At 45.9% G+C, this 12,874-nt stretch overlaps 1 protein-coding gene and 1 long non-coding RNA gene across 6 annotated transcripts in view; both read right to left on the reverse strand.

The window, feature by feature from the left end:
• The window catches only part of LOC135242151 (uncharacterized), a 56,119-nt gene extending 55,026 nt beyond the window's left edge, over positions 1–1,093 (reverse strand). The window contains exon 1 of one of the 5 annotated variants that reach the window (XR_010326246.1): positions 774–1,090. This is a non-coding gene — a long non-coding RNA (uncharacterized LOC135242151). Of the gene's footprint in view, positions 1–773 lie in introns of all 5 variants that reach the window. The other 4 variants (XR_010326247.1, XR_010326250.1, XR_010326248.1 and 1 more) reach the window with 4 other exon arrangements.
• A 574-nt stretch (positions 1,094–1,667) lies between these two features.
• Positions 1,668–12,874, reverse strand: part of LOC135242646 (oxysterol-binding protein-related protein 5-like) — an 89,671-nt gene continuing 78,464 nt past the window's right edge. The window contains exons 9-23 of the mRNA XM_064313800.1: positions 12,479–12,874; positions 11,546–11,600; positions 11,129–11,225; positions 10,701–10,782; positions 10,437–10,535; positions 9,723–9,819; positions 9,196–9,294; positions 8,549–8,646; positions 7,964–8,053; positions 7,147–7,283; positions 6,878–7,057; positions 6,269–6,398; positions 5,786–5,894; positions 5,472–5,574; positions 1,668–4,163 (exon numbers count right to left, since the gene is read on the reverse strand). The exon at positions 12,479–12,874 is cut by the window's right edge and continues 61 nt beyond it. Of these exons, the coding sequence (XP_064169870.1) occupies positions 4,028–4,163; positions 5,472–5,574; positions 5,786–5,894; positions 6,269–6,398; positions 6,878–7,057; positions 7,147–7,283; positions 7,964–8,053; positions 8,549–8,646; positions 9,196–9,294; positions 9,723–9,819; positions 10,437–10,535; positions 10,701–10,782; positions 11,129–11,225; positions 11,546–11,600; positions 12,479–12,874 (1,908 nt within the window). The 3' untranslated portion in view covers positions 1,668–4,027. The remainder of the gene's footprint in view (positions 4,164–5,471; positions 5,575–5,785; positions 5,895–6,268; positions 6,399–6,877; positions 7,058–7,146; positions 7,284–7,963; positions 8,054–8,548; positions 8,647–9,195; positions 9,295–9,722; positions 9,820–10,436; positions 10,536–10,700; positions 10,783–11,128; positions 11,226–11,545; positions 11,601–12,478) is intronic.

A 12,874-nucleotide genomic window follows, 5' to 3' on the forward strand; every position in this document is an offset into this window, starting at 1 on the left:
GCGGACTGTTATCAGTGCAGGAATGTTGGCCATTAACAGGAAGTCATAATCCCTGAGAAACGCGCTGCTCCTGTGTATTGAATAACCCTCCTGAGTGCACCGGTGCGTCTGCAGGCGACATTCTGAGCATTCCAATAAACAGTGTGTTGTACAGTTACTGCCTTACATACAGCACACACACAAAGACAAATGCCTCAGAAACTCACTCTTATAGACACAGTTACTGCCTTACATACAGCACACACTCAGAGACAAATGCCTCAAAAACTCAGACACACAAGCACCCTTACACACACAGCAGCCAGTCTCACACACACACTTTAAAGCATCTACATCCTTTTTACTGACACTCAACTACGCCAGGAATTCCAAAAACGCTCTCAGGAAACGTTCACCTGCGATCCTCGAAATTAAACCAGTAACAAAGGTCTATTGAAGGATTTTTAAAAAATGTAATCATTGGAATCTTTCTAAGGGGGGGGGGGGGGGTATGGCATGAACACAGAACTTGGTTCTTTGGCAGTTTGTGTTAAAATCAGATAGCAGAGCAACAGAAACATCCTTTTGTGCCCTGGCAAATATCAGATTAAGCGGCCGCTGTGCTGTGCTGTGCTGTGCTGTTCCCCCACCCCCAACCCAACCCATGCTAAAAATGGCAGCATTGCAGTGCTATACTCACACTTTAGCTACAAGCGATTTCATCCACACACATCTGCTAGGGCATAAATCGGCCTCCTTTGGCCTAAACCAGGCTTGGAAATGAAGTCACTTACCAAACCGCTGCCTGTCCTTCTCATGGCTGCGCCTCCACATTTCCCCTGAAGAGCCAGCCGGTACTCCATTACAGAAATGTTAGCCGTGTGAGGTTTAGTTCTGTGGTTGTACAACTGCACCTGGAGTTCTCAGCTGAGCCCTGGAGAGCCGCAGTACCATGTGGTTCTCGTTGTTCCCCAGCACTTAATTGATCAATTAAAGCGATTGATCGCAGCTAACCTGCCTCACCTGATTTCCTGGATCTAAAATGGCTGCTGACCTCACAACGGCCAGAAGACACCCGTAGCTTAGCAACCTGATGCGTTTCACAGCAGAAATCCTCAAGTCTAGGTCTGAAGAGCCCAAGGAAACCAGGTGAGGTCTGTTAATGATGTCATCAGCTGCATCACCTGATCAATTAAGGGCTGATTGACAGCAGAAGCCACACTGCAGGTCCCCAGGACCAGGGCTGAGGGCATCTGCTTTCCACACAATCTTTATTCTGTTTGTGGTACACACAACCTACATTCAGGACCTGGAGCGCAGATCCAGCACAGTATGAGAAATTAAAATGATTGCAGAGAAATCTTCAGTTATTATTTAGAAACAAAAGAGTAAAAAACTAAAGAAAACATAAGTAAACATTTTAATGCAAATGCAAGGGGCCCCACAATATATGCGACTAAAATACAACTAAAATAACAGAACTGAGAATAACTGCAGTTGAAAATCCAAAGACTTTTTGGTCCTAGAGACTTTCTAGAGTGCCAGCAGTGGAACTCCTCAGCCAACTAATTGACAGAGGATATTTCTGAGGCAACAGTGCCCTCTAGTGGTTAGACAAAGCAAAGTCAGCTCAGTGTACAGATGCAAAATATTCAGAGACAATAAAACAGAGCAAATGGGAGTCAAGGTTAATATGTAAAATGTTTTATTTTAGTGCTGTACAACAGAGTACAGAAAAACTTGAAACATAATATGGTTTCTTTTTTCTGCCTCCTCTCTTTAGACAACTTGTGACCAGGTTGTAAATCACCCCCCTACCCCCCCTCCCCCTCCCCCTCCAAAACCCTTGGGACCATTCACGGCCAAGGGCTCGAGCAGCCTCTCCAACCAGGAACAGACAGCTTGGCTTTCTCCTATTTGACCATTCCACCGTTGTGCTTGACTCCTGAACATTCCGCTACCTCTCATCACAAAACACAACTTCAGACATGAAAACATTCCCCCCCATTTGCAAACCCTGGCTAAAATTCATTCTCATACCACACTTTCCAAACCAGTTCATGTAATTATTATTTTAAAAAATGACATTCATCATTAAATAAATACATTTAAAAAAAAACTCAAAGTTGAAGGATAGTGACAAACAAACAAACAATTTTCATGTGAATCCAAAATGATTGGGTACTTAAATGTCTCAACATTTCATCCATGAGTCGAGGGTCCTTCGATACGGAGGGCAGGTGTGATCTGGACCTTTGTGCCGGCTTGGAGAGACCAGCAATCTGCAACCGCAGGGAGGACTGTGATGAAATAACCGGCTTCATGGCGAACATTCGCCCAGTTTACTCCCCAAGCAGGTTTAAAAAACGTGAAGAGTCTTGGTTCGAGCTGACAGACTCTGGCAGGCGTTAGCCGTGTGCTCTTTGATCATTCGCTGTCTCTGACCCCGCCCCCTTACCCTAGCCCGCCCCCTCTCCCAGTCACCCCCTGCAGGATTGCCAGGGAGACCCCGACATCCTCTTCACGTGTTTCCCTGTGAACTCGCTTCTAAGACACTGAGGGGACACGGTCACATTCCATCGCTCCCCTGAAGCTCCTTAACAACGATTGTTCATTATGACATCACGCTTTCATCACAAAGGAACGGCAACAGGTTGCCTCAGCAACCGCCTCTTTATCCATTCATTCCCACGGTCCAAGGAGCTCTTGTCGTACCGCAGAACCATTCAGACTTGTAAACATGTACTCTGTCCTTTAAGGATAATAAATACTGTTTGGTAAGTCATAACAAAAGACAAGACCTACTTTTGTTTTTATATAAAATACACACAATTGCACTATTGTAGTTTCTGTAGTTCTTCATTCTTCCTTTTTTCCTATTATTCTAGATTTCTTTTGTCTTATTTATTTGAATTTCTTTTTTTCTTTTTTTTTTGGCTTTAGCGTTAAGGCCCAAAGTATAAAGTTGGATGTGACAGAAAGAGAGAAACTAAATATCTGTGGCCACCAGGAGGGCCCTAAGACAAATAAAAAACAAACACACAGTATTGCGAGGATTATAAAAGTGCACATCCACTAACGACAGTGACAGACCATAGAGATCCCTCTGCTTCCGGCTTTGAAGATCAAAAGTGTTGATCAAAGTGTTGAAATTCCTCCATCTTCTGTCCTCTCCCTCCAAAGTGCTTGGTGCCCAGGTGTCTGGCTGCTCTACAGGCGTAATGTCAGAGTGTGTAAGTGTGTAAGTGTGTGTGTGTGTGTGTGAGTGAGTGCGTATGTGTGTATGTGTATAGTGTGTGTGTGTGTGTGTGTGTGTATATAGTGTGTGTGCATATAGCATGTGGGAGCATGTGTGTATAATGTGTGCATGTGTATTTACTGTATAGTGTGTGTATAGTGTGTGTATAGTGTAGAGCGTGTGTGCATGTGTATAATGTGTGTGTGTATAGTGTATATGAGTGTGTGAGTGTGCGTATAGTGTAGGTGTGTGCATGTATAGCATGCGTGTGTGTGTAGTGTATAGTGTATATGAGTGTGTGAGTGTGTGTGTGTATAGTGTATAGTGTGTATAGTGTATATGAGTGTGTGAGTGTGCGTATAGTGTGTGTGTAGGTGTGTGCATGTATAGCATGCATGTGTGTGTAGTGTATAGTGTATATGAGTGTGTGAGTGTGTGTCTGTATGTGTATAGTGTATAGTGTATATGAGTGTGTGAGTGTGCGTATAGTGTATGTGTGTAGGTGTGTGCATGTATAGCATGTGTGTGTGTAGTGTGTGTATTGTGTATATGAGTGTGTGAGTGTGTGTAGCGCGTGTGTGTATGTGTATAGTGTGTATAGCGTGTGTGTGTATGTGTATAGTGTATAGTGTGTATAGCGTGGGTGTTTATGCGTATAGTGTATAGTGTGTATAGCGTGGGTGTGTGTGAGTGTGTGTATAGTGTGTATAGTGTGTATAGTGTGTATAGTGTATAGTGTGTATAGTGTGTAGCGTGTATAGTGTGTATAGTGTATATAGCGTGGGTGTTTATTGCCGGGGGCATTATTGCTCATGTGCAGGTGTAGTTGATGAACAGCTGGAAGAGCAGCAGGATGCAGAGGATCAGGCAGTGGCGGCTGCTCAGGGACACGCCCTCTTCTGCAGCCCGGCGACGCAGCATCTGCTGGCTGAGCGCACACAGGTTCCTGCACCAAACACAGTGTGTGAGACACTATACACACATACACTATACACACAGTCACACTATACACTATACACACAAACATTATACACATACACTATACACACAGTCACATTATACACACACATACACTATACACACAGTCACACTGTACACTATACACACAGTCACACTATACACATACATACACACACTATACATCATTATACACATACACTATACACACAGTCACACTATACATCCATTATACACATACATACACTATACACAGTCACATTATACATCCATTATACACATACAGACAATATACACACAGTCACACTATACACAAACACACACATTATACACACAGTCACATTATACACTATACACACACATTATACACACACACATATATTATACACAAACACTATACACACAGTCACACTATACATCATTATACACATACATACACTATACACACAGTCACACTATACATCCATTATACACATACATACACTATACACACAGTCACAATATACATCCATTATACACATACAGACACTATACACACAGTCACACTATACACTATACACACACATTATACACACACACACACATATTACACACAAACACTATACACACAGTCACACTATACATCATTATACACATACATACACTATACACACACATTATACACACACTATACACAAACACGGCGCGTGAGACACTATACAGTCACACTATACACACAGACACAATATACACTATACACACAGTCACATTATACTCTATACACACACATTATACACAGTCACACTATACGTCCATTATACACATACATACACTATACACAAACACAGAGCATGAGACACTATACACACAGTCACACTATACATGCAGTCACACTATACATCCATTATACACATACACTATACACAGTCACATTATACACTATAAACACACAGTATACACACACAGCGCGTGAGACACTATACACAGTCACATTATACACTATAAACACACATTATACACACACATATACACAAACACTATACACAGTCACATTATGCATGCATTATACACTACACAGTCACATTATACACACATACACTATACACACACAATCACATTATACACATACACACTATTTATACACACACTATACACACATTATAAACATACATACATACACACACATACACTGTATACACACATTATACACATACATACACACACAATCATATACACACATACACTATACACACACAGTCGCATTATACACATACACCATACACACACTATACACACACACAGACACACACACACACACCTCTGTATGTCCTGTTGTGTCTTCTTTATTGACGCTATGGAGGCCTCCATCTCTGCGATGTCCTTCACCTCTTTGTTACATCTGGAGCACTGACCCATGAATCCTGAGCAGGTACAGAGCAGAGAAACTGCATCAGCCACACCACAGACAGAACATTTTCCGGACCACCTTGGCATGACTGATAAATAATCTTAAAATAAAGTAATTTTTAAAAACTCAATCGAGTTTGACGACTTGACGTTTGTTTGGACGTTTCACTCTGACCGACATGTCACCCGTACGCTCTCTGACCCCTGACCCCTGACCCCGCTTGCCTTCGTTGTCGGAGGATTCGTGCGTGGGCTCAGGCGTGGTGCTGCTGCTCTCCGTGTTCTGGCTGCAGCTGGACGGCTGACTGCTGGACTTCCTGTGTTTACCCTGCGCCTGCAAAACACACACAATTAATTACACACATTAATTACACAGAACCTTCCCTCCCACATTTGACGGTGAACAGTTCAGATACTAACTCTCCAGGATCTGCTGAGTAACGGATCCTCTCAACAGGACTGCCTGTCTTGGCCTCGGACGTCAGAGAGACTGAGGAATGAGCGATAGAGCACCCGAGTGCCGAGCTCCGCCCCTTCTTATGCAAATTAGATGGCAGAATGACTGGCAAAGGGTGGTGGGTGGGTGAAGGCAGTATGTTGAGGTGGCGGGGTTATGCTGGTTAGTTCTGATTGGCAGGGTGTGTCAGGAAGCTGGGGAGAGAGCGGTGCTTGTAGAACAGGGCGTGGCAGGGCGTGGCCGGGACCCACCTTCTGCTGCGCGGCCCAGCTCTGGCTGTAGGAGAGCCCGTTGTGGTGGCGTGGGCGGCGCTCCTGGGTCTGGATCACCCCGTCCTTCTCAAACTGCGCCAGGCTGGTGTCAGGATCCCATGGCCTGGTTCTGTAGAGACCCAGAGAGACCCAGACGGGCCAGGGTTCACTGAACCGAGTCTCATACCCCAAACACACCCACATACCCTACTGTCTCATACCCCAAACACACCCACATACCCTACTGTCTCATACCCCAAACACACCCACATACCCTACTGTCAAACACATCTACAGTAACAACACACCTAGATATGCTCTGTAGCTCCTCCCCATCTCTTTACTGTAGCAGCATGTACTCTATAGCTCCTCCCCCTCTCCTGATTGGAGCAGTACATGCTCTGTAGCTCCTCCCCCCTCTCCTGATTGGAGCAGTACATGCTCTGTAGCTCCTCCCCCTCTCCTGACTGGAGCAGTACATGCTCTGTAGCTCCTCCCCCTCTCCTGATCGGAGCAGTACATGCTCTGTAGCTCCTCCCCCTCTCTCCTGACTGGAGCAGTACATGCTCTGTAGCTCCTCTCCCCTCTCCTGATTGGAGCAGAACGTACTCTGCGTATTTGTAGCGCCACTCGTTGGACACGGGGTCCAGGGTGAAGAGGTGGGGCAGCCAGGGCCTGTCTCCCCGCTCCCGCGCCTCCCGTCTCTGTGCCTCCTCCAGGACGAATTTCTCCTGCGTGGCCTTCTCCTGGTCCCTGAACTCGATGGCGCTGGTCACATGACTCCACAGCCTGAGGAACACGCACAGCAAGGATTATAACACATATGCACACACACACACACAGACACACACACTCTCACTCTCTCTGACTTGCAGTACCTCTCAGACTCAAACTCCCCCTGCTGGTCGAGCAGCACCACGCGCCTCTTCAGCCTCTGCTTCCGCACCTCGGGACTGGGGTTCCACAGCACCTCCTGGTGGCCAGTCTTCTTCTCATGCAGGAACACCTCACCGTCCTGTGGACATAAGCACCGCCCACTCAGGGAGACTGACAGCTCAGTGCTATGAATAGCAGTGGGAGAAAAGAAGCCTCACCAAGCCTGCAGTGGGCGGAGCCACCAATCACATGTCTCCGTCAGCCAAATTTTTTTAAAAACTTTAAAATCATATCAGCATGTTGTAAATCAAACATCTGCTTATTTTGGGGTTGATGAAGCACCTCGCTTAACCTTAACATTCCCTCCCCATCAAATACCACACAAAGTGCCTTCAGCAAGGGTTCAGCCTTGGTTCCAAACATCCAGAACCACAAATGATGTCATGTGTGATGTCACACACACACACACACAGAATCCTGACATTAACTACAGTTCTATGGACGTCATCTTATATCTGTAGTTGTTGTTGCTAATGCACACATTACATTACATTACATTATAGGCATTTAGCAGACGCTCTTATCCAGAGCGACGTACAAGTGCATAGGTTTAGGTGCATATGATGTAGAGGCGCAAAAGAAACACTAGAGTGAAGTAAGGTGCTCTCATCAGGTTTTTGTAAGTTGTTGTGGATAAGAGTCTGCTAGAACGATGGTACTGCTGTGTAATGAAATGCTCAGCGGGCGTGGGGGGGTGGGTTTGGGTTTGGGTTTTGGGGGGGGGTGGGGGTTAGAGTTAGGGTTAGGAGGGGGACATACCCAGTGTCCATCCATGGTGGCCAGCACATCCTCTCCCACGCGGATCTTCCCTGAAATCTGATTCACGCTGGAAGCGCTTCCCAGAAAGGGCTGTAGGGAGCCGCAGAAACATAAACAAAAAGAAAAACACAGAAAATGTTTATTAAAAATACGAATCCAGTGCGCCAAGCAGCACCCTGAGGATCTCTGCCTCCATCTCTGCTATCAACAAGCTCATTTCAGAAAATACTGTTGTAATATCAGTGAAACTCACTTTCATCAACAGACCTTAGGGTGTCACAGTTCTATCTATGACCAGTCTCCCCTTTTGCAAATCACCCAAATTAATATTTACAACCAATAATGATATTAAGCTCTCAACATACCATTTCTTTTTTCATGGGTGCAATGTTGTTGTTTTGCATATCATCGTATCACACGACAATGATATTTATTTCATTTGGAAGTTTAAATTTTTTTACTGCAATTATCTGCATCATAAATGGCCCTGTTATAAAGCCATCCACCACAGCAGCGAGACAACTGTCCAGACATTATCACACCCAGACCTCCAGGCAGTGTAAATCGTGTAAAACGCGCCCGTACCTTCAGTTTGAACTCCAGTTCCGCTACGTACTTCGTTTTTTCGCAGTCGATGGTGACCTTGCCGCCGAGCTCCAGGCTCATCGTGCCGTACAAGATGCCTGCGAACGCAGCGCACGGCGGCGCCGATTAGGACAGACGCTTTAAGAAGAGCGCGGCGACGCCCTCGCTCCCCCCACCCTCCCTTCAGTGGAGTGAGGCGAGCGTTCTTTCCCCCCCCCCGACTTTCGTATTTATTTTTCTTCGTTCGGACAGAGAGAAAGCAGAGAGAGTAATGGGGTAAAGATAACAGTGGTGAAAGTTCCACAGCGGGGGATCGACCCCCTAACCGTGTGGAGGGACCTGCGTACGGCTCGAGAGTCACCGGCCCACACACCCAGCCTGTGGGGATCACTCTGGCACAAAATGGCCGCCGTGCATCTCCCAGGAGGGGGCTACACAATGGCAATGGCTGAGGTTTCCCCCCTTCACTACAACATGCTTAGTAATCAGACTATAATAACCATCTCCCACTGTCCACATGCCAGATTTAACACCATAATTCAATCATAAATAAAAATTGACTGCATTTATTCATTCAATGAACCCAAAGCGCTTTGCAGTGCTTGACTGCGTGAGAATGTTTCACGAGTGTATTCATCAACTCATACCTTTGCAGTGAGCGTAGGGCATGGTGATGACATACTCTTCATCACGCGAGAGGAAGACCAGCCTTGCCTTCCCGTCCAGAATGGCGGACAGAGAATTCCCTGCAGGAGGAAGACGGATGTGATCAAACGGTCCAGCCAATCAGAGCGTGAGCTCACGCCAAATGACCAATGAATGAAAGCGTTTCATTTTTATAGGTAATTAAAAACATACACAGTACAACTACGTGTAAAATCAGGGACTTATTTGCATTGTTATCTGAAATAGATAACCAAAATATTTATTATCAGGTTAATTAGCAGTCAGCACTGGTACTGAATTACAAAGGAAAATGAACCTGAACATATATTTTACCAATTTCAGCATAATTATTATTACACCTACACTAAACGACCACGTTTCACCCAATTGGGCCTTCGTCATGTGACCTGACACCTGACAAAAGTCTGCCTTTGAAGCTTACCCTGCCTACAGTACACTCTTGGAGAGCAAGACACGACTGCGATAACACTACGGTAACCGGACGTACCGTAGAACTTGGATTTGGCCAGAATGCTGCCGTGGATGCAGAAGCCGTCCTTCCTGTTACACACGTAAAAGGCGGAGATCGGAGGGTGATGCGACACCTGGAGGGCCAATGGGAAAGAGGCAGGGAACCGTGTGAGGCGCTTCAGCGGATGTGCCGAGTCATTTCACACTGCCTGAGAAACGCGCGACTACGTAGCGTTACAGGGGAAACGTCGAGGACAGAGTGTGAGGCGGAGCACGTGCGTGGTGTCCACGGTTACGGCGTGATGACAACCAGCTGCTACACACAGCCCCGTGCTGGCCGCCAAAATGTCTGCCAAAAATCACATAGCCCCACTGTAGAGGAGGAGTGGGGGACTGCGCTGAAATGGCTGTCCCAAGGGGTGGAGCGTTACCAGGCCAACAAGCCTCACCAAATAGGGATTAGACCCTTTGTGACATCACTGTACTTACTGGAATAAAACAGAAAGGAGCTCCACCAATCACAGAGCATGTTGCTGACCACCAATAACACATCACTGAGAGTGATTGGCGGATGCTACTTCCTGGATACCCACAACATGCCTGGATGTAGCAGCCAGAAAACAAGCACCAATCACTGTTGCTGTTGCTCTATTTGTTGTTCAGTGCAAAGTGTTTGTTGGAGCTCCTCTCCGTCTTCTACATGAGAACTGAAGTAATGTCACAATGGCGGTGGTGGGCGGAGTCACCTCACCTGTTCTGCTATGTAGAAGGTGCAGCTGTCAGTCTGGGGGTGCAGCCAGCAACACCGAAAAGTCTCCCCGAGGATGGGGTTATACGGCTTCTTCAGGCCCTGCAACACACACATAGACACAGACACAGACACACACACACACACACAAACACACACAAACACACACAGACACACACACACACACACACGTAGCACTGTGTGAGACTGAGCCACCTCAGGGGGTACCTCTGCTCCACCGAGGCGTGCTGGCCGTCAGAATCTCACCTTGGGCTTCTTGTAAAAGCCGGACAGGTACCAGCGCAACACCTGTTTCATCCGAAAATAGGGATTCTCCTCCAACACCGCTCTGAGAGACAGAGAGAGAGAGAGATGTGGGGAGAGAGAGAGAGAGAGAGGATGAAAGAGAGAGAGAGAGACATAAAGAGAGGATGAAAGAGAGAGAACACAGTGCTTATTTGTCAGGCTTGGTTCTCAGAGAGAGAGCAGGTCAGTGTAGCAGTACTGTAGTGGTGACAGTAGTATTAGTTACACACAGTGAGAGGAGGTCAGTGTGGTAGTAGTAGGCATAGTAGTAGTAGTTACTCACTCGGACAGGAAGTCGGCATGGTAGTAGTAGTGATAGTAGTAGTAGTTACTCACTCGGACAGGAAGTCGGCGTGGTAGTAGTAGTGATAGTAGTAGTAGTTACTCACTCAGACAGGAAGTCAGCGTGGTAGTAGTAGTGACAGTAATAGTAGTTACTCACTCGGACAGGAAGTCGTGGTATAGTAGTGATAGTAGTAGTAGTTACTCACTCGGACAGGAAGTCGGCGTGGTAGTAGTAGTGATAGTAGTAGTAGTTACTCACTCAGACAGGAAGTCAGCGTGGTAGTAGTAGTGACAGTAATAGTAGTTACTCACTCGGACAGGAAGTCGGCGTGGTAGTAGTAGTGATAGTAGTAGTAGTTACTCACTCGGACAGGAAGTCGGCGTGGTAGTAGTAGTGATAGTAGTAGTAGTTACTCACTCGGACAGGAAGTCGGCGTGGTAGTAGCAGTGGTAGTAGTAGTAGTTACTCACTCGGACAGGAAGTCGGCGTGGGTAGTAGTAGTGACAGTAATAGTAGTTACCACTCGGACAGGAAGCGGCTCGGAGATAGTAGCGGACACTTGTCCAGGAGGGCGGCTGCTCAGGAAAGGTGCAGGGTCACTTTGGACAGGTTCCACCGGGCGGAGCTGCTCAGAAACCAGACAGGCCACTCCTTCAAACCGTCTTGGTGCCTTCATATAAGACTAATAACTTCATCTTTGTGAAATTTCATATAAGTATTTAAATAATGTGCTCACAAAATATGTGCACATTATTAAAAATGGATAAATATGTGCACATCTCCTATTTATCAACATTTACCATGACACACACATGTACTCACATACATACACAATAACATATATTTTGCACATGTAATATACATAAGTTATAAAAATATTGTGGTGTGGGGATGGCTGGTTTAAGCAGCCACACCTGCCCTGGGTCAAGCTAATTACACCTGGCCAATTAGATAATTGCACCTGTGTGTAGTGAGGTAATCAGTGCGCACAGGTTAAATCTGCCATCCCCACTCACACAAGGGGAGCCTCTGTCATGACTGTTTTACATCTGCGCAGTTGGCTGTAACATCTCGCCACCCTCGTAAATAAACCTGGACTGTTTGAACATCGTCTCCATGTGTCTCTGTGCTGGAGGGCCCTGTGGAAAGCCACTTTGGTGGCCTGTGGCAGGCTTGTTTGCCACAAATATATATAAATATTTGTGCATATAAATATTCACACAACTTTGTGTATATATATGTATATACATATACTATATATACAGTGCAGTGCAGAATTATTTGGAGAGTGGCATCATTTTTGTAGTTTTGGCTCTGTACTCCAGTACACTGGAATTGAAATGAAACAATGAATAAGAGGTTAAAGTGCAGACTAATATGAGATCTAATATGAGGGTATATACATCCATATCAGGTGAACCGTGTAGGAATTACAGCCCTTTTAATATACAACCCGCCCCTTAATTTTGTGTCTGTGTGTGTGTATACAGTACACGTATGTGCATGTATGTACATAGCATGCATTTACATAACATACTATAACACAACATAATGGCGAAAACAGGCCATTCAGCCCAACAATGCTCGCCATTTTGCTGACTAAATTAGTACTCTGATTCGCTACAGGCTGGATAGTATCTAACACCGATTCTATGTATTTACCAATAGATTTAACAGAGATTAAGGTACGTAAAGCTACCTCTCCCATCTCCTCCAGACTTTGTTCGACGTAGGCAGTGGCTTGCAGGCCGGGGGAGAGGTCATCTGATTGGTCCATGTCGCTCTCTTCAGTCAGCCTCCCCCCGTTCTCATTGGTCCCGTTGTCCGACTCCTCGTGAGCCTCCTTCTC

The sequence above is a fragment of the Anguilla rostrata genome, chromosome 16 (assembly GCF_018555375.3).
Source record: "Anguilla rostrata isolate EN2019 chromosome 16, ASM1855537v3, whole genome shotgun sequence".
In the NCBI taxonomy this organism is placed as follows: Eukaryota; Metazoa; Chordata; class Actinopteri; order Anguilliformes; family Anguillidae; genus Anguilla; species Anguilla rostrata.